Source organism: Athene noctua, chromosome Z (assembly GCF_965140245.1).
Source record: "Athene noctua chromosome Z, bAthNoc1.hap1.1, whole genome shotgun sequence".
Taxonomy (NCBI): Eukaryota; Metazoa; Chordata; class Aves; order Strigiformes; family Strigidae; genus Athene; species Athene noctua.
In genome coordinates, this window is record NC_134077.1 from 89,133,017 (window position 1) to 89,153,338 (window position 20,322).

At 52.2% G+C, this 20,322-nt stretch overlaps 1 protein-coding gene across 9 annotated transcripts; it reads left to right on the plus strand.

The window, feature by feature from the left end:
• The first annotated feature begins 6,223 nt into the window (after positions 1–6,223).
• On the plus strand, positions 6,224–18,723 carry NR2F1 (nuclear receptor subfamily 2 group F member 1). Of its 9 annotated transcripts, none has more exons than XM_074931812.1 (4): positions 6,224–6,913; positions 10,295–10,822; positions 15,963–16,150; positions 18,580–18,723. In XM_074931812.1, exons 1-4 carry the CDS (start codon positions 6,463–6,465, stop codon positions 18,616–18,618), a joined length of 1,206 nt encoding a protein of 401 aa, XP_074787913.1. In that variant the 5' UTR covers positions 6,224–6,462; the 3' UTR covers positions 18,619–18,723. The 9 variants fall into 9 exon arrangements, with proteins under 9 accessions (XP_074787913.1, XP_074787912.1, XP_074787917.1 ...); XM_074931811.1 differs by lacking the exon at positions 18,580–18,723 and adding an exon at positions 9,009–9,029 and having other exon boundaries at positions 15,963–16,355; XM_074931816.1 differs by lacking the exon at positions 18,580–18,723 and having other exon boundaries at positions 6,224–6,591; positions 6,676–6,913; positions 15,963–16,355.
• Positions 18,724–20,322: the final 1,599 nt, after the last annotated feature.

Consider the following 20,322-nt stretch of genomic DNA (forward strand, 5'->3'; position numbering starts at 1 on the left):
CCCGGGGAAGGAGCCACCCCGACGGCTGAGACCGGGGGTGGGGGGGAAGCACGGGGCAAGGGGGTGGGGGGGGGGCAGAAACGGACCCCAACGCGACCCTCTGGTTTTACAGCGTCCCGGCTGGAAGGTGTCCGCCGGTCAGAGCAGGGGACGGCTAAAAATGCTAAAAATAGAGCGAGGGGGACATTTTTTTGCACGTCAGAGCTGCTCACTGCACCCTGCGACAGCAGCCTGCGCAGTTATTGTCCTCCATCTACGCCGCTCCCTACGTGCGTGTGTGCATATATATATATATACACACACATGTATATATGTACATCCGTGCGTGTGCGAGTGTATTTTTATATATATATATATGTGTGTGTGTATATATTGCCTTGTGGAGCTTGGCTGGTGAAGCAGGCACTTAATTATTTTGGAAAATGCGGGCTACGGATCTCAGCTCCCAGCTTACATGCATCCCTGCTACTTATAAAATAATAATAATAATAATAACAACAACAACAATACAATCAATTGGGGTTTATATTACACTCTACACCAGCACCCGCTCGCCTCCTCCTCGCCAGAAACAGCGTGTAGAAGTTGTCACCACTAATCTCCAGAGGAACTTTTCCTTTCCGGAGGGGACGAGAGGGCTGCAAAGGAGAGAGGACCCAGCGCTGTCCCGGGTTGGGTTACACCAAGTGGGGGGGGAAAAAAGAGAGATACAGAAGGGTGGGGGGAGGAAAAAAAAAAAAATAAAAAAAAAAATAAAAAGAAACACCCAGAACCTAAATCCTCCCGAATTCTGCCTCCTTCAGAGCCCAGCCTGGACCCTGGCCTGGGGAAAGCGGCGTCCGGGGCGGCAGAGGGAAAATTAAGCCTTGAGCGAGTCCCCAGCGCCGTCTCCTCTACCCACTCCAGATCCGCAGAGGTTAAAAAGCAATCAAAGCTCATTTCCCAATTAAATGTGAGTTGTGACCGTTTTTAAGTGTCCCTGTAATTTGTCGGGGAGAGGAAATGCCTCCCGTCGATTGAACTGTGCTTTAACCTGGTCAGCTGAGGCAGGCGGCTACTTTTCCTGATGGATGCCCTCCATCCCGGCTCCCTCCCCAGGCTCCTGCACCACCCCAGGACGCCGCAGACAGGGTTTTCCTCGGGACTCCCGCAAACTTCACCGGCCCCTCCACGCATCGGCTTCTTCTTCTCTTTTTTTTTTTTTTTTTTTTTTTTTTTTAACCCCACGTTTAACCGCCGCTTTTCCCCTCACCGAGCAGCCGATGAAAACCGCCGAGCGCTTTACAGCCAGGCGAAGGGTGACAATACACAAATACACACACCCCTCCCTTACCCAAACCAGCGCAATTTCAGCGGGTTTAGGCTTTTTCCCCGGATTGCTGGTGCGCCCAGCCCGGGTGGGAAGCATCTGATTGCTGCCGCTTTAATCTGTTGACACTATCACCCAGATAAACAGGCTGCCATCGATCTTTTCATTAGGTGATCAAATAACAAACAGAGCAGGTGAAAGAGAAGAGCCTTAGGATGCTCGCACTTCCCTCCCCCGGCGTCCTGCCGCCTCTGCCAGCGCTGGAAGTTGTGCTCGGCACCGGCGTGGGGTGGGTGCCCGCGGTACCCGCGTGGGGCAGCTCGGAGGGACGCACGCGTTAATTTTTTTTTTTTTTTTTTTTTGGGGGGGGTGGGGGGGGGGTAGGGGTGGTGTTCCAGTGGAAATACCCACACGCATGTTTCTATAGGGGGAATCTATAAGGAGAAAGCCGGGAGGGGGGCAGCCTCGGGATAAAAATGAGGGCTAGGCGGCTCTCCCTCCGCCCGGATAACGGGATGGCTGAATAACGGGGAAGGGGGGGGGGGGGAAACAAGCCGGGGTGGGGGTGTGGGGGTTGGGGAAGGTCTCCCCGCCAAGTGCCGCGGCCCCGCTCCCCTCCCTCCGCCCCCGAAACCCCGAGGAGGGAAGCGGCGACTTGCCTGGGGTGGCCCGGGGGGCCGGGGCCGGCGGCGGGAGCCGGGGCCGGGGGGAGCCGGGGCCGGGAGGAGCCGGGCTGCTGGGTCCGTCCACCTTCTCTCAGGCTTTTCTGCCTCTGTCTGTGTCTGTGTCTCTGTCTCTCTCTCTCTCTCTCCCCCTCTCTCTCCGTGCCTTGCTCTGCCTCTTTTACTCCCTGTCTCTTCACAGTCTGGGGAGTAAAATCTAGATGATATACATACCGAGCTTGCTTTTTTTGTCCGATTTAATCTTATTCGTTTCACCTTTTCACTGGCCAGGAGACAGGACCCGGAGTTTATTTGGAAAGAAGGAGAGAGAGGAAAGGAGCCTACTGTTGCATAGTCAAAAACATCCTTTTTATCAATGCAATATACAATAGGGACGGCTTGGCCGAGGCACTCATTGAAAATCTCTTCATTATTTCGGGACAAAATCAAGCGTTTATTCTGATCTCAGAAATGATGAAGGATTCTCCTCTCCAGCCGGCTTTCAGAGCTGACGGGGGAAAAAAAAAAAAAAAAAAAAAAAAAAAATAGTGATCACGATATATCAAAGTTGAGGGCTCTTTTTTTCTTCTTCTTCTTTTTTTTTCTTTAATGAAAGCAACATCTCTTCACAAAAAAATAATAACAATAAAACTTGTGTCATATATTTCATCCCCCTTTCCCCCCGCAGATATTTCCCCCCGGTTTCCAATCTGATTATAAACTTTTATGGGAGCAAAGAGGAGGGTAGCGTGTCGAGTCGGAGTGGGGAGGGCTGCGGTTTGGGTTTGGTGTTGGGTTTGGGTTTTTTTACACTTTGTTTCTTCTTTGTCACACGCAGTCTTTCGACCCGAAGCGAATTTCAGACCTCTGGCAGAAGGGGGAGGCTGCCGGCAAGGCAGGCTGGTGAGAAAAAAGGGACAGAAATTGGGAAGGGAAAAAGGAAAAAAAAAAAAAAAAAAAAGAAAAAAAAAAAAAAAAAAGGAATTGTTCTCTCCGGTGCGGTTTTCTATTACAAATAAAGAAGGGAAAGAGGGGAAAATTTTTTTTTGGAAGGAGGAGGTGAGAGGGGATATGAAAGGCCGCAGACGGGCACGCCGGCCCCCCCGGCCCCCCCGGGCTCCCCCGGGCCTCCGGCTCGGTGCCCACTAGATGGCAGCCGGCGCCAGCGATTCCCGCTCCGCGCCGCCGCCGCCGGGGCCGCGGAGAGGAGCGGAGGGGAGCGGAGCGGGGCGACCGCCGCACACCTTCTCCCCCACATCCCCAGCACCCCACCACCGCTCCGCGCATCCCTTCCTGCCGCCACCCCGCGCGGAGAAACTCACTTTTGGGGAGGGGTCCCGGTGGAAAGGCTGGGGGGGGGTGGAGGGGGGGGCATTGCGTTGCGCAGGGGGGTTGTCGTGACCGCCCGCGTCCCCGTACCTCCCCTCCTCAAAAAAAAAAAAAAAAAAAAAAAAAAATTTAAAGGGGAGGGGGATGGTGATTTCCCACGCGGGAAGCGCGGTGGGACGAGGGTGGACGTGTTGGGTGAGAAAGGGGGGGGGATGTGAGGGACGGGGCGGCAAAAATAGCCCAAAGTGGAATGGGAGCGCGTGGAGATGTAACCGGGCGCGTGGACGTGCGTGCGTGGACGCGTGCGTGTGCAAGGGCGCGGGCACACGCGCGCCGGCCCCTCCGTGTAAGCGAGCGCGTTTCTTTCCCCACCGTTAAGACCCCCGGCGTGGCTTTTTGGCAAGTTGGAAAGGGAGGGAGAAATCCCGATTTCAGATGTGGAGGGGGCGGGGGAAAAAAAAAAAAAAAAATTAAAAAAAAAAAAAAAAACCAAAACCCCAAACCACCAACTTTTTACGGGGAGCCCACATCGTCCCCTTTTAACTCCCCCTTTCCGCCTATCGCAATGCATCCCTCTCTGTCGGTGTGTGTGAGAGAGGGGGAGAGAGAGAGAGAGAGACCGTAGACGACCCATACTAATCAGGTCTCAAAGTAAATAGCAGCGCAGGGCGATCTCAATGTAAATTGTGCTTGTCAGAAGAATCCCCTCTCCCTCCCTCCCTCCCTCTCCCCTCCCTCCCTCACTCCCCCCCTCTCTCCTCCCCTCCCTTCCCCATCCCAGTCAGTAGGTAGCGGAGGAAAAAAAAAAAAAAAAAAAAAAAAAAAAAGGGGGGGGAGTGGGGAGCGCTGGGGGGGTAACCAATGGAGTGAAGGAGGCTTGGCTAACCTTAGCCTCCCATTTTCTCTCCCCCCAATTCAGGGCTCTGACCAGTCAGTCGCCTTTGATTATCAGTTGCCAGCAGCCCTTCTCTTGGCTCCTTGACACGAGCTCCATATAAGGCAGCGATCTCCATAGAAACGTGTCAGTTTCAATAGTAGTGTCAAAGTTCACTATATACAGACATTCGCGCAGATCCCCCTTTCGGAAACATTGCTCTGCTAGGCTTCCCGTTTAAACGCATTCATTTTTTGGGTCTCTCTCTCTCTCTCTCTCTCCCTCTCTCTCCCCCTCTCTCTCTCTCTCTCTCCCCTTTCTTGCATATTCTATTAGTTGTGTGCTTTTTTTTTTTTTTTTTTTCCCCCTTCATCTCCCTCTTCTCCTTCCTTTTCTTCTTTTTTCCACCCTTCCTCCTTGTGTCTTTCGCTTCATTCCTGCAGGAGAAGAGAAGAAGAGAGAGGTGAAACTAAAAAAAAAAAAAAAAAATATTTTTTTTTTAATCTCGGAAAGAAAGGAAAAAGGGGAAAAAGCAGAGAGAGAGAGACGGGGGAAAAAAAAACCAGCCCGGAGAGAGAGAGAGAGAACGCGTTCACATCTTAATACCGTTATTATTTTGACCATTCTTGCCTATTTTTTTATTTTGGGGGAGGGCTTCGCTTCTGGCTGATGAGTTTTTACCCGAAATACTTTTTTTAGGCAAACAAACAAAAAAAAAAAGAGAACCTTTTTGGGGGCGATTTGCACCGATTTTTTTTTTTATTATTTTTTTTTTTTCCTCGCAACCGGCATCGTGCGCTCTCACAGGAGGAGAAGAAGAAGGAAGGGGCAAGAAAGAGGAAAAGAAGAGGATTTATTTACCCGACCTACTTTGGATCTCTCTTTTTCCTGCGCGTGTCATTATTATTCCCGTTCTCTATTTTTACACTTCGCCGTGAATTCGTCTCCTCTGCGAATTTAGTCACATCCGATTTTTTTTTTTTTTTGCGAATTTTTTTTCCCTCTTTTTTTTTAAAAAAAAAAAAAAAAAAGGAGAGAGAGAGCGCGAGCGAGCGAGAGAGACAGAGAGCGAGAGAGAGCAGCTCGGGAGAGAAAGAGCAGCGACCGGCAACCTCCTCCTCCTCCTCCTCCTCCTCCTCCGCCGCCGCGACAGGAGATCAAACTGCCTCAGCTCCCCGCCCGCCTCCGCCGCGCTCCCCGGCTCCGCCGCCCTGAATGGCTGACGGCGCCCTGCCCTGGACCTGGCCCCCGGACACCTCCATGCCCTGATCGCCGGCGGACCTCTCCTCTCTCCACCTCCCGCCTCCCCGAGACCCCGCACCGGCACCGGCGGCAGCACCGGCGGCTGCAGCGGCAGCGGGAGCAGCCTCCGCGGGAGCAGCCTCCGCGGGAGCGGCGGCGGCGGCCGGGCCCCGGCGGCGGCGAGCGGCGAGCGGCGACCTCCTCCTCCTCTTCCTTCCCCTCCTCCTCCTCCTCCTCCTCCTCCTCCTCCTCCTCCTCCTCCTCCTCCTCCTCCTCCTCCTCCTCCCTCTCCTCCTCCTCCTCCTCCTCCTCCTCGGCGGCGCCGCGGCTTCCTCTATGCCTGCGCATCCTCCGCGCTCGTAGCGCCCGGACCGCGTGTGCCTGTGCCCGTGCGTGTGTGCGTGTGCGCGAGTGGGGAAGCCGCCGTGTGCCGGGCGTGTGCGCGCGTGTGTCTGCCTGCGTGTGCGTGTCCGGCGTGTTACTCCTCCTGAATGCCTCTCCCGACCGCCTTGTTTGCCGTTTCTGATTTTGCAACTTGAAGTGGCGGCGGGGGGGGGGGGGGGGAGGGCGAGGAGAGGCGGCGAGAGCCGGGGAGAGCGGGAGCAGAGGGGGGAAGCGGCCAGGCGGGGGTATTTTAAAGAGGGGGGGCAGCGCAGGAAAGGGAAGGGAAGGGAAGGGAAGAGAGGAAGAGGAAAGGGGGGGGAAAGAGAGAGAGAGAGAGGGAGAGAGGGAGAAAATCCTCCGTCGCCCCCTCCCCCTCCCTAAAAAAAAAAAAAAAAAAAAAAAATTAGCGAGAGCGCGAGCGAGAGGAGGGGGGCTCGCGGCGAAAAATAAATAAAATAAAGAAAACGGCAGGAGCGGCTCCAGCCGGCGGCGGCAGCAGGGCAGCGGCGGCAGCCGAGGCGGAGGCAGGCGGCAGGCAGGGTCCCCTCGCTCCCCGCTCGCCCCCGGCGCCCGGCCGGCCGCCTCCCCCCCGCCCCCCGCCTCTCTCCCCGGCAGCCCGCAGCGAGACGCGCCGCTCCCCAGCACTTTTTTGGGCCCGAGATATGGCAATGGTAGTTAGCAGCTGGCGAGATCCGCAGGAAGACGTGGCCGGGGGCAACCCGAGCGGCCCCAACCCCGCCGCGGCGCAGCCGGCCCGGGAGCAGCCCCCCCAGCAACAGGGGGGTTCGGCCGCCCCGCACACCCCGCAGACCCCCAGCCAGCCGGGACCCCCCTCCACGCCGGGCACGGCCGGGGACAAGGGAGCGGGCCAGCAGGGCTCGGGGCAGAGCCAGCAGCACATCGAGTGCGTGGTGTGCGGGGACAAATCCAGCGGCAAGCACTACGGCCAGTTCACCTGCGAGGGCTGCAAAAGTTTCTTCAAGAGGAGCGTCCGCAGGAACTTAACTTACACATGCCGCGCCAACAGGAACTGTCCCATCGACCAGCACCACCGCAACCAGTGCCAGTACTGCCGCCTCAAGAAGTGCCTCAAAGTGGGCATGAGGCGGGAAGGTGAATATTTCTTCCCTACTCTATATGCTTATGTCGCTCCCCTCTCTCCCCGCGGCTCCGCAGGCGCGTTGCGTGTGGCGAGGGCTTCTCCGTCTTGTCTTGTGTCTGCCGGGGGCATACGCGCACACACGCGCACCTACACGCGCGTACATACATCCCTCTCTCTCTCTATATATATATATATATACACGCGCGCACACGCGCGGCGTGCATACACACACACACACACTCTCCCTCTCCCTATATATATATATATATATATATATGTACGGCTCTCCGTGGCGATCTCTATTTCCATGCACATGTCAATCTCCCCCTCTGCCTGCACTCCATCTGGCAGCTTTGCGCCAGGTTTTGTTGTTATTGTGGATGGTGGTGGTTTGGTGGTGTTTTCTTGCTTGGGTTTTTTTGGTGGTTTGGTTTTTGTTTTTGTTTTTTCTCCTACCCCCCCCCCCCCTCTCTCTCTACTTCTTGGTTGTTGTGTTTTTGGGGAGGGGGGGTGCTTTTTGGCTTTTTTTTTTTTTTTTTCGGTTTGTGCCTCCTGCCCTCCTCCCGCTCCTCCCCATACACCCACCCCCCACACACACACCCCCCCTTTTCCCCGGCAGCGCCGCGCTCGCCCCTTCCCCGCTCATTGTGCCGAGAATTTATTCTTATTCATTTATCATTATTACTATTATCATTACGGCCGCTCGCTAAATATTTATCATTTCGCCGCTCTCCCCGCTCCCGCGCGTGTGTGTGCGTGCGCGCGTGTGTGTGTTTGGATGTGGTTTTGTCTATTGTTGGCATGAGACCGGGGGGTGGGGGGAGAGATACATCTCTCTCCCGTACGAGATGTGCTTCCATTCAGCTTCCTTTCCCCCCCCCCCCTCACCCCCACCCCCCTCCCTTCCGCCCCATCATTTCTTTTTAAACCCGCAACACTTCTCGGTAGATCCATTTCCCAGCCTCATTTTTCCCCGAAAGAAAGATGAAAGACGTGTAAGTAGGGAAGAAAAGAGGAAAGGGGGTGAAAAAGAGGAAAGGGAAAAAAAAGAGGGGGAAATGTGCTACTGTATCTCTGCTTCCCTGTGCTTCCCGGTGCCCCGGAGTGTGCTTCTGTGCGAGATTTGGCCTTGTTTTCACTCCATGCGTTCAAAGGAAAGTTTGTGACTGAACCGGGTTTCTGTACTTCTGTCATTTCTCTCTCTCTCTCTTTTTTTTTTTTTTTTTTTTTTTTTTAGCACGCTGCTCATTTTATTTCTTCATCAAACTCCACCCTCTCCTTAAAGCCTGCATACAAATTGCGATTTATAACCTATTTACCGGTCCTTCTCATTTTAGCAGAATCCGCAGCCTGCATCTGGCAGCGGGCTCCACACCATTTCTAACTGCTCTGCTCTTTATTTATTTTTTTTTTTCCTCCTCCTTTCCAAGAGTCGCTGTGGTTTTCCTTGCGTTCAGGCTCATTCTCGCGTAGGAAGATTTCCTGCCCTCCTTTCTCCTCGAAACGTATTTTCTCGGCTTACAGTTAAAGTTTACCCTGTGACTGTCGTTAAAGATGTCTTAGAGTCACATCAGCGAAACAGTCAATTTTGCGGAGCGGGGATTACTACTGCCTTAATTGGTTTTAAAATTATATTTTATATGCCACAAGAAAAGGAATGAAACTGCTCCAGATCTGAAAGAGCTCGCAAATATGACGACTTCATTGGTAGCTTCAGGGGTTGTTGGTAGGCGTCTGGGAGAGAGGTGGGGGGAAGGAGGAAAGAAAAAAAAAAAAAAAAAAAAAAAAGGAAGGAGGAGGAAAAAAAAAAAAAACACAACACAAACAAGTTAGAATTGTGCTCGCAGTTAATTGAAAAATAACTGCCAAGTTTACAAGCAGATTGAAGTGGGAGAGAGGTGGGCTGGAGGGCAGCAGGAGAGAGGTCCGGCCCGGGAGGCGAGGAGGTCTGGGTGGGGAAGAAAAGAGAAAGTTGAGAAAATGTGGCACGCCGGAAAGATGAGTGATCTGCGTGTGCGTGTGTTTGCCAGCGAGCGTGTGCGGGTGTGCGTGTGCGTGTCTGTGTGTGCAGGGGAAAAGCCTGAGTAGCCGTATCTTCCCCTGAAGTTACCTTTGTTTACATGGCATGCGGCTGCAAACGCTGGCACTGATGGAGTAAAACACGCACACGCACACACACACACACACACACACTCTCTCTAAAAAAAAAAAAAAAAAAAACTTTGGTCAGCTTTCGGGACTCGAGGCATGCTTACGCTCTGTGTGGAGATGGTTAATGAATCCAGTGTTTTTGCAGTTGCAAGCTTGTGCATTCACTGTGCAACGCTGACTGCAGGCTTTTGCAGTGGCAACAGCGCACCAAAGATATTAATTACACCGTCCCCTTTTTTTTCCTTCCACGAATGTTTGGCTATTGTAAGTTCGGACCTTTTTGTTTTATTTCCCCCTTTCCCTTGATAATATTTAATCTTTCTCTTCCTTTTAGCAGGGAGAACTTTGCTGGGCGGGGGAGGGGGGGGGGGTCCTCTATGGAAAGCTGGTTCTGTGTAATAAAGTTAGCAGTGGGGAGCTGGAGGGCTGCGACCTGTTCCAGCTTGAAGGGTAACGACGCGGTATTTTTGAAGAATACGGACGCATTTGTTTTTATGATTTTTTTTTTTTTTTTTTTTTTAAAAAGCGACACAGCAGTTCACTTGTAAATCTCAGTGCTACCAGGGCAATCGGCTGGGATCCACAACAGAGCTTGGCTATATTTTTAACAGCTGGCTGTGATTTTTAACCCCAGTTTCTCACCACCCGGAGGATTTCCTTGAATTTTTTTTTTTTTTTTTTTTTTTTTTTTTACGTGCGGGGCTGCCTTTTGTTGCAAGAGGGGAGGGGGGCCGGGGGTGGAGGGGGTGGCGGTGGTGGTGGTGTGTGTGTGCGGATTTGTCTTGTTTGCCTTGGCTTTTTTTTTTTTTTTTTTCCTTCTTTCTTTCTTTTTAATCTGTGTTTATTTTGTGAAGCCTGTCTGCGCTGGGGGCGGTGGGGGGGCGCGCTTGGCTGCCGCTGGGCTGGGGCTGCCTGAGCAGGGGTCGGGGGCCGATGCCGGGGCCGGGGCCGGGCGGGGGGGGCGATGCAGGTCGGCTGCAGCTGCCCGGCTCCGCATGCCTCTGTCTGTCCGTGCCTGTGCGTGTGCCGGGGGCGAGGAAGGGGGGGTATGGGGGGGTGTGGGTGGCTGGGGAGGGGGTAGGGGGGGGTTGGAGGGGGGGAAGAAAAGGAAAAAAAAAAAAAAAAAAAAAAAAAAAGCAAGCGCCCGGCATTGTCTCCGTCTGGCTGGCAGCGCCGCCGGGGCGATGCCTGCGAGCCTCCTGGATGCACATTTCCTCTCCTTCTCTCCTTCTTTTTGTCAGCGGTTCAGCGAGGAAGGATGCCGCCCACCCAGCCCAACCCCGGCCAGTACGCCCTGACCAACGGCGACCCCCTGAACGGGCACTGCTATCTCTCGGGATACATCTCCCTGCTGCTGCGGGCCGAGCCCTACCCCACCTCCCGCTACGGCAGCCAGTGCATGCAGCCCAACAACATCATGGGCATCGAAAACATCTGCGAGCTGGCCGCCCGCCTGCTCTTCAGCGCCGTCGAGTGGGCCCGCAACATCCCCTTCTTCCCCGACCTGCAGATCACCGACCAGGTGGCCTTGCTGCGGCTCACCTGGAGCGAGCTCTTCGTCCTCAACGCTGCCCAGTGCTCCATGCCCCTCCATGTGGCCCCTCTCCTGGCCGCCGCCGGCCTCCACGCCTCCCCCATGTCGGCCGACCGCGTCGTCGCCTTCATGGACCACATCCGCATCTTCCAGGAGCAGGTGGAGAAGCTGAAGGCGCTGCACGTCGATTCGGCCGAGTACAGCTGCCTGAAAGCCATCGTCCTCTTCACCTCAGGTGAGGGGGGGAAGGGGGAGGGGGAGGGGTGGGGGTGCGCCGAACCAAAAAAAAAAAAAAAAAAAAAAAAAAAAAATTTAAATTGATTTCTTCCCCCCCACACACCCCGTCCCCAAAGAGGCGGAAGGCCGAGGTAGAGTAGAGCCCAAGGGGGTATGCCCCGGCCTGGGGCTCGACCTCCCCCTCAGCCCCCACCGAGGTTATCATTTTAACACACACACCACTCCCACCCACCCCTCTCACCCCCACCCCCTCCCCCACCCCAAAAAAAAAACACTAAAAAAATATATATCCCTCAAATTAAGTGGAGGCGGTGGAAACATGCATGTTAACAATTTTTCCCGGTGATAGATGGTTCGAATTAACTAGCGGGAAAGTGCATTAGCGTCGCCTTTGAAGTGCTCTGGTCGTAGCCTATAAGAATATAATACGTCTTCTATTATTGTAACCTGCGAGGGAGAAATTTATAAACATCAAAGGCGAACGAGGTGGAGGAATTATAGGAAATGGAAACAAGGCGAGATAAGAGGCCTGGCAGTGTCAATTTTTAATTATTATTCTAATTATCGCCACGATGGGGCTAATTGCCACTTTTTCTGCTTGTTTGTTTTTCCTTCCCACCCCCACCCCCCCCCCAAACCCACCCCCACCCCCCCCTCCGCACCCCCCCATCCCCTTGCTCCTCTCTTGTCCCGCTTTCTCCCCCCTTTTCCAAACTGGTCCTCCCGGTTAGCGATAACTAAACAGCTCCGATAAATCTGGCTTAAAACTAGGCCGAGGCAAAAATTAAAAGCATTCCTGAACAAAGATGGCAAATCGCTCAAAGGCCTTGTTTAACAGTAAGCAGTTTATAATCCATCAATATTTGTTGCCTTTCATGCATGAAAAATAGTATTTACATTGTATTAAAATGACTCCGAAATTTGCACAATATTGTAACGTAGCAAATGTAGTATTAATATCGATTTGAACATCAGATAATTTATTTAGACAGGAGTATCTAATTTGTATGCAGGGTGGTCGGAGACGTGTACTGTGACTGCCCCCTTTTACTTCCAGTGCAAATGCAGTCTCGCAGCGTCGGAGGGAATATTTCTTTGCAAAGGATAAAGTGCAGATCTTAAAACAAATGGAAGATTTACTGAATAGCCAGCCCGACATTTTAATGTATTTTATCTTAATAAGTCTTCTTGATGGAAACATGTTTTTCAAAAGTGACAAAGAGACCTGCCGGCATTTATCAGGCTGATTTAACTCCACAGCCTGCCTGCAGACTCCCAGACTTTCCCTTCCCATTCATTTCAGGGTGCTTATCAATACACAGGGACAGCCGGGAAGAACCTTTTTTTTTTTTTTTTTTTTTTTTTTTACCCATATCTTTTTTTTTTTTTTTTTGCCCAGACCTAACTTTGAGAGATTCTTCCCAAGCAGAGAGGGGGGCTGACCTGTGCCTCGGCCCTTCCACTCGCCAAAGGCCCCGGGAAGGAGATTGCCCCAGATGGGGACATACTGGGGGGGGGGTGTGTGGGGGGGGGGTGTTTTATTCTTTTTCCTCTCTTTCTCTTCTTCCCCCTCCCCCTCCCTCCATCTCGCCCTTTTACCTTCCCCAAACGATCGACCTTGGCTAGAAACGCTGCTTTAGTGTTTTTGGAGCAGCCCTTCGTTTACATATATTAGCAACAAACGTAGTAACTAAACGTTTGCGAGGGGAGAAGCCCCTTCCCACAGTGGAGCGGGGTTCAGGAAGGGAACAATAATATTATTTTGGAGCAGGATCGCACGGGGCATCTCAGAAAATGGAAATACAGCTGTCAGGAGTAATCTACCCCTTACCCCCATCCGCACATTTCCACTTTTCACTAAACTTGTTTTGATTGCTTAGCCAGAGGGGAATTCATGGGAAGCCTTTCTCAAAGTCATCCAACTTTTAAACAAACTTTGACTGATGGAAAAGACATTTTTAGGCATATTGTCCAAAGTCCTTCGCTAAGGACTAAGTATTTAAAGCTGGCATGGGTTTCTCCTGTTGTGGTTTTTACATTCGGGCTCCGGATAGCGTGTATTTAATCCGTAAAATTCTGGACACCGTCCAACGACTGGGTCGTGACCCAGAACCTGCTCCTTTCTTGCCTCCTTTTTTTTTTTTTTTTTTCCCCCTTCCCCTTTTTTTCTTCCTCCTCCCTCCCCCCCCCAAAAAAAAAAAAAAAAAAAAACCAAAACACCAAAACAAAACCAAAAAAACAAACCAAAAAACAACAAAACCACAACACCAAAACCCTTTCAGGTTATTAATTCCTGCACCTACGTTTTCCTCGTCATAAATAAACGTTTCCAGGAAGGGACCGAGCCAGACAACATAAATCCAATAAATCTATTTGCAGCGCAATAAGAACTTTGATTTCTAGTTAGATGCCAGCTGATTACATCTATATTTTCTGAACACTAAACTCTTCTGAACGCGTAACATGAAATACATTCCCGCCACTACAAAGGGGAAGGCTGGAGTGTGCTGAACGGTAATGGTTATTTATTTACATAATTTCTTTTCCATAGACTGCAGGAAGATATATAGAGCTTTCCCTTATTGACACACTGCCATATAAAAAAGTGAGGCACACGCAGGATTTCCACATTAGCCCACTTTCGGAGATAGAATAATAATTCACCTCCAGTAAACAGGGATTGCGTTATTTCTGCCACGGATCGCACCTCTCCGGACTCTGCAACCTAACCGAGCTGCGCGTCCCTTAATTATTATTATTTTTAATCCCGTTCTGAGGGAGAGCTAAGCCTACCCCACCGCCACCTTGAAGCATGCGGAGTCAAACCCGGGCAAAGGCGTATGCCTGGCCGTTTAAAATAATTGATGCTCAATAGATATGATCGGCATGAAAAAATCCGGAGCGTTTGGAGGAGTAAGGCAAAACCCAAGGCTTTTATTTTTATTTTCCCCCTTCTAAAAACACAAACACACGCGCTCACACACCCTCCCCAGGCTGCCGCCCTTCCAGCGAGCAACTTCCCCATCCACATTGTCCAGTGACCTGCAGTTATAGGTGCACTTACCGTAAATATCTGATAAATATTTTACTAACCTTAAGGGTATGACATATGGGGCATAAAGAAGAAAAAGCCCTGCTAGGGTGTCAGTAAGACCCTTTCATATCGCATTGTTTGGAAGTTGAATAGGATCCTAATGCATAATGGGCAGATAATGCATGTAAAATAGCAAGATATATGTAAATATGGAGTGTGATTTGTGGCAATCAACATATGAACAGGCCTGTGGTTTTGATATATATTGCAAACAAGAACAGGCCCGAGCTTTTGATAGATGTATATGTTGCAACCCGGTGCTTTAGATGTTGCAAAATATCGTTGCATTAAAGGTACAGTATGGATTAGCAGAGCAGCCTGGCTCAGATAATTGTCTATCTGAGGGATGCCAAGTCCGCAGCGCAGGTCAAAGGTTCTCCCCCTCAGAAGTTCCTGAATTATGGCTTGTTTTATTTGTATTTTCGCTCGAGGCCATAGTATTGTAGATGAAGGTGTTCGGAAATCTTTGTAAAGCCAGTTCTTGATGCGGGAAGACTTAAACTTCAAAAATGCAGTTGCGACAGATTTTTTTTTTTTTCTTCTTCTTCTTTTTTTTTTTTTTTTTGGGGGGGGGGGGGGCTTTGAATAATTTGTTGTGTCTTTCCAGGGTCGTAATTCTACGTTCACAGTTTTGTAATGTCCTTTTGAGGGCTATTAACATGCATTAATTCATATAGGGATCTATATATTAGCCAAGTCTGGCTTTGATCTGCCTTAAACCTCACTGCCAGCTGTCTGCCTCCCTCTGATACCGATTTTTTCCTAAAAAAAAAAATATTTATTATTAATCTCCGAAACAATGTGGATGGTTTCAACCGCCTGGGCACAGCCACCACTCTTCCACCACCCGAGTTTTCCCCGCCAGTCCCTCAGCAAGCGCCCGGCGCACAGTTACACCCTGTTTTGGGTTATGTCTCCACAGGGATAGGGCGGGCGGGCGTGTAAACGCATCTCTACCTCTCCGCCTGCGCCTCTGCGCACACGTACGCGCAGGGTAACGCGTGTAGGTACAGACGGATGCATGTGAAGGGTTGGGGCGCGTCTGCCCAGGTCGTGTCACCCTGCAAGGTGCCAGGGGTACGTTTCGGGCCCTACAGGGAGGGACTCACGTTTAGGCTAGGCTCACCCGCTTGCCGCCGTCCCCAGCTTTGTGTCTGAGAGCCGCAGGCGCCGGCTCAGCGCAAGCCCGGACTAACCCAGCCGTTTTCCGACGGGTTTGTGGCACAGCCCGCAAAGACGTGGCCAATTTGCGGTCGCTGACGGCGGGGCAGGGACAGAGGGGGGACCCCCTTCCTCCCCACCCCCCCCCTCCCCCGCCCCCAAGCCCGGCATCCCCCGGCCGGCTGCCTGCCGCTGCCTCCCTCTGATGCGCAGCCATGTCAGCAAACTCCCTCTGCGAGTGCGCGCCTCTGCTTTTTTATCTTCTTTTTAAAAAAAAAAAAATCATTATTACGACTATTTTCCCCAACACCCTGCTTTTTCCTCCACTCCCCCGACCCGTCCTCAGTGTGGTTTAACAGGGACTGATCCCGGTTTTCCGCACCCCGGCCAAGGGCATCCTGCAGCCGGGACCGCGCTCTCCGGTGCCGAGTGTCCGGGCTGGGTGTGTGATGGAGGGGGGTTGGGGGGGGTTGGGGGGGGGAAGGAAGCGCGGGGCGGGGTGTGGGGGGGTGTCTGTATGTGTTTGGGGGGGGGGGTGGGCACTCCCCCGCCGCCCCCTCCCCCCACTTCCCCCCGTGGAAATACCCACGGGGGCGGCGGGTCGCGGACAGCGTGGCCGTGGTCCTTTCGGCCGTGGGGCGGGACGGGACGGGGCGGGATGGCGGGGGTGCGCCCTTGGGGGTGCCCCCCCATCCCGGCGGCGCTTCCCCGTGCGCTTCCCCGCCACTAATCATCTCCCCCCTCCGCTTCCTCCTCCTCCCTCCTCCTCCTCCTCCACCTCCTCCTCTTCCCCCCCCCCCCCCCCCCCATTCCCTTCTCCTTCCACCTTCCCCACGCCGCCGCCGTTCCGCGGCTGCCTCCGCGGGCGCGGTACGGCGGGCAGACGCCTGCGGCCTGTCGGATGCTGCGCACATCGAGAGCTTGCAGGAGAAGTCGCAGTGCGCGCTGGAGGAGTACGTGCGGAGCCAGTACCCCAACCAGCCCAGCCGCTTCGGGAAGCTGCTGCTGCGGCTGCCCTCCCTGCGCACCGTCTCCTCCTCGGTCATCGAGCAGCTCTTCTTCGTCCGCTTGGTAGGTAAAACCCCCATCGAAACCCTCATCAGGGATATGCTACTGTCGGGGAGCAGCTTCAACTGGCCTTACATGTCCATCCAGTGCTCCTAGAGCCCGGCCCGCAGCCCCGGCAGAGACGCGGCGGAGCGGCGGAGGCGGGAGCGCTCGCACCGAGGGGCAGTCGGGGTGCGGGGGGGGGGCCCGGGAGGCGGACACTGAACAAAAGAAAGGGCCGAGTAGGAGCAGAGGAGTGGCCGTGGTGGGGAGAAGGACGGACCTCGCGTCCGTGGTGGAGAGGTGGTGGTGTTTCGCTTTTTTCTTTTTTTTTTTTTTTTTTTTCCGCTTTTTTTTTTTTTTCCGGAGAGGAGGAAGCAGAATAAATAATAATAATAAAAGAGACAAAAAAAGCAAAAAAAAATATAAAAAAACCCATAAAAACAAAAAAAAAATGAGTATTGAGGGGATATTAATCAAACCTGAAGGGGATACTGGATCTTCCAGGATTTATTGTGGACTGTTGTTGATATATGCTGTACAGTAACAAACAAAACAAAACGCGTTGAAACTGAACTGAACCTTGTGTAGAGTGAAAAAAACAAACAAACAAACAACAAGCAAGCAAGCAAACAAACAAACAACAAAAACTCCACGCGCAAACACCTACCACGAGCATTGTTACTCATTTTGTAAAATATTAGTCTTTATTTTCATTTTTTGTAAAACTTAAAACATCGTATGCGCATAAAGGAAAAAAAAAAAAAAAGGAACGAGAATTAGGGGAAAATAACATTTTCCAAATAATTATAAAAAAATTGTCCTGTGTCTATGTATCTATATCTGTTTTGTATTTTTTTCTGGTTCCAAACCAGGTTTCCTGTGATTCTATACTAATAATTTTTGATATAACCCTTTGCTTCTTATAATGAGTGCGATATATGTTGTCGAAGCTGTTCTTCAAGAATTAAAATTGAAGTGAGAATTTAAACAAAAATAAAAGAATTTAGCAAAAAAAATCAACTTATCACCCCACAACCCATGAGTCTTGTTGCTTGAAACATGCCAACAGTTCACAAAAAAAAAAAAAAAAAAAAAAAAAAAGGAAAAAACCTAACAACAACAACAACAAACACAAGAAAAAAACAAACCAACAAACAGAAGATCTCCCTGGTGTTTTAACTCCTGTACTGGCGTTGAAAGGGAGAACTTAAAAAAAAAATACTTGTGAGGGGTAACCAAGTTGTGTAAACCACGTGACGTTCCAAAAGTGACTTGACTGTGCAAGTTTAGGGCTGAGCTGTCGAGGCCTAGGGAGAGGGAGCGGGCGGCGCGTCGCCGTGCCATAGGTGACCTCGCCTCGCCAGGACTGGGCGGCAGAACCCTTTGCCAAGGGCGGCCTGGTCACGCTGGCCTACTCGTTTTTTGGGAAGCGCCTTTTCCCTTCGGCTGGCGTTCCCGCCGGGTTCACACCTTGCTGCTCGCTCTTAGGCACCACGGTCATGGATTGAAGGTCACCGTATGCCGCCCTCGCTGCGCGCGCGGCCACGGGCCATACCGCAACCATGCTTGTGGCAGGCATGGTGGCTTTCTGCTTTTGGGGGTGGTGGGGGTTTTAGGGGGGGAGGAGTTGGGGTTTTCTTTGGGTTTTTTTTTGTTTTTGCTTCTTCTCTCTTCTTTTCCACCCCAAGGACCCGCAGACCCTGGCGTGTGCTCCGGCGCGCGCCTCGCGCTCGCTCTCAGCCGAAGCGTCCCTCTCGCTCTTTCTCCCGACTCCAGTCACTGCGCGTGGAGGGTTATTCCCAGCCCATTAATATAGAAATCCTACCCGGATGCTTGCTCGTTGGGTGGCGAGCTGGCGCGTTTCGTGGGTGCTCACGGGCCACGACCATGCATGAAACACGGGCCCCCTCCTCCGTGCCATGGCCACCCACCGTGTGGGCCCAAGCTCCGTGCCAAAATCCCCGCTGCTTGGTTTTGGGCTCGTCCCTTTTTTTTTTTTTTTTTTTTTGCAAAGAAAATTAAAAATCGTTTCTGTAATGGAGCTCCTTTGAAGGTAAAGGCTTCACAATGCTTCTAGCTGGTGGTGCAGATCTCTGTAACAGCTTTCAGTGCATTAATGTTTTATAGGATCTGAGACGGAGCTGTAAGAACACATACTACCAAGGGAGCTCTTTCTTAACGTATTAATAAAGCTCGATCCTTAAAAATAACATTCCCCCCCCCTCACGCAGACACCTCCCGTGCCCTCCAAACAAGCCTGGATGAGGCAGGCTTTTCAGTTTGTGGAGTCATGGGCAATGTTTTCCTTTTAATTTGCTGTCCTCCATACTCTCCTTCTCTCTCCCTCTCCCTCCCTCTCTCTCTCTCTCTCTTTTTTTTTTTTTTTTTTTTTTTTTTTTGCATTAACAAGATCCTTCAATCCAACCCGCTTGGGGTTTTTAATATTCTAGGCGCAGCAGATCCGAGGCGAGAGCAGCTCTATACAGTAGGCACTTATAGCTGGATAATCAACATTGCGGGCAGATCCTCTATGGGGGTCGAGCCCATTTCAGGACGGAGAAGAGGCCTGTATTCACAGGTGCTGTGTGGGGGGAGCGGATGATTTCAGACCTGGGCGCACAAGGACGGGAATTAGACAGACAGACAGACACCCTTTTCTCACTCGCATGGACGCTGCATAGGCGACAGCTTTGTTCCTCGCCCTGGTCACCTTCCCTGGGGCAGAGGGGGTCCAGCAGCCCCTCCGGGCTGCCAGCGGGGAGCGAGCGGGGGATCCTCAGCCCCGGAAGGTGCTGAAGAAGCTCTTCAGCATCGCTTCTTGGTGGGATGGGTGACTGGGGACCCAGCTGGATTAGCAGTTAAAAACAGAAGCAAGCAAGCAAGCAAAGAAACAACAACAACAACAACAAAAAAAAAAATCCACAAAACAGAAAAAAAAAAGCCAAAAAAACCCACAAAACAGAAAAAAAAAAAAAACAAAACAAAAACAAAAACAAATGGGGATATCGGAAGAGAAAGACAGGTCTCGGTTTCTTCCAATGAGATGTAAATATATTCATTACAGTGTTATCCCACTGATGAAAACAGATAAACTTTTTCGTAGGTCAGATACGTATTTTTCAATTAATTTTCATATTTATGAATAATAATAACCCACCGATTGCCAAGAAACTTGCAGGTGTAGAGGAGGTGTACGAGATGCACTTATTTCCATGTATGTGCCTAGAAAGAAGTGTTTCAATCCCTTATTAAACTTTGCTTATAAGACGGTATCGTGTTCTGAAGTGTTAACTACCCAGTCCGCGTTGTGTCCGTGGATGTTTTCCTTTGCCACGCTTCAGCCTCTCGGGCATTCATACGGCGGCTAAAAATATTGTATGATCGCGTCACCGACCGCTATTTGCTGAAGGAAAAAAAAAAAAAAAAAAAAAAAGTGAATGCGGAGAGGGGCCGGGGTCCCTCCGCAAGTTTTGCTGACTTGTTCGTAACCTACAATATACTGATTTAAAACCAATTCCGGCCACATTTCTCCTGCCTGGTTGTCGCCGGGGGGGCCTGGGCGCTGCCCCCGGGGGCTCCGCGACCCCCCGAACTCCCCAGGAAGGGGTCGGCAGGGCACCCCCCCTCCATCCTCCCTCAGCCCCGCTCCGCGGCCCCTCCGGCCTCACCAACCGCTGCGGCACCGCTTCAAGAGGGGCGGGGGGGTGAAGGGGGGAAAGAGAGGGGGTGGGTGGGATTTGGGGGGAGGTGGGGGGGGGGGGGAGCGACCCTCCCACCCCAGCCCCGCGCAGGGGAGCCGCTGAGGCCACGGCAGATACAAAGGGCCCCCCCCTCCCACCTCTTAGCTCCTCGCTAACTAGCTTGCCTCCTCCCACCGCCCAATTAGGGCCCATTCTATATATTCAATCGAATAAATATTTGGAAATGCTGCTAAGTGGTAGGTTGAACCCCAGCTGAGGCGGGGGGCGGGGGGTTGTCGGCAGTGACAGGGGCAGCGCCGGGGTCGTGTCGTGTGTGTGTGTGTGTGTGTCGTGCCCCCCCCCCCCCCCCCCTTCCCTTCTCTCCGCCTCCGAGGGGCTGCGGCTGCCCCTTCCCGGGGCTTCTCGACCCCCCTCCATCCACGGGGGGCACCGTGTAGGCGCCTCGGCCTCCCTTCACCCACGGGGGAGAGGGCGATGAGCCCACTCGCGGGG

Excerpts from the sequence above, each read along its gene's own strand:
- NR2F1 (XM_074931811.1), top strand. The coding sequence starts at position 6,463 with ATGGCAATGGTAGTTAGCAGCTGGCGAGATCCGCAGGAAGACGTGGCC. Across the intron at positions 6,914-9,008 it reads AGTGGGCATGAGGCGGGAAG|TTACCTTTGTTTACATGGCA; the intron begins GTGAATATTTCT and ends CTTCCCCTGAAG. Across the intron at positions 9,030-10,294 it reads TACCTTTGTTTACATGGCAT|CGGTTCAGCGAGGAAGGATG; the intron begins GCGGCTGCAAAC and ends TCTTTTTGTCAG.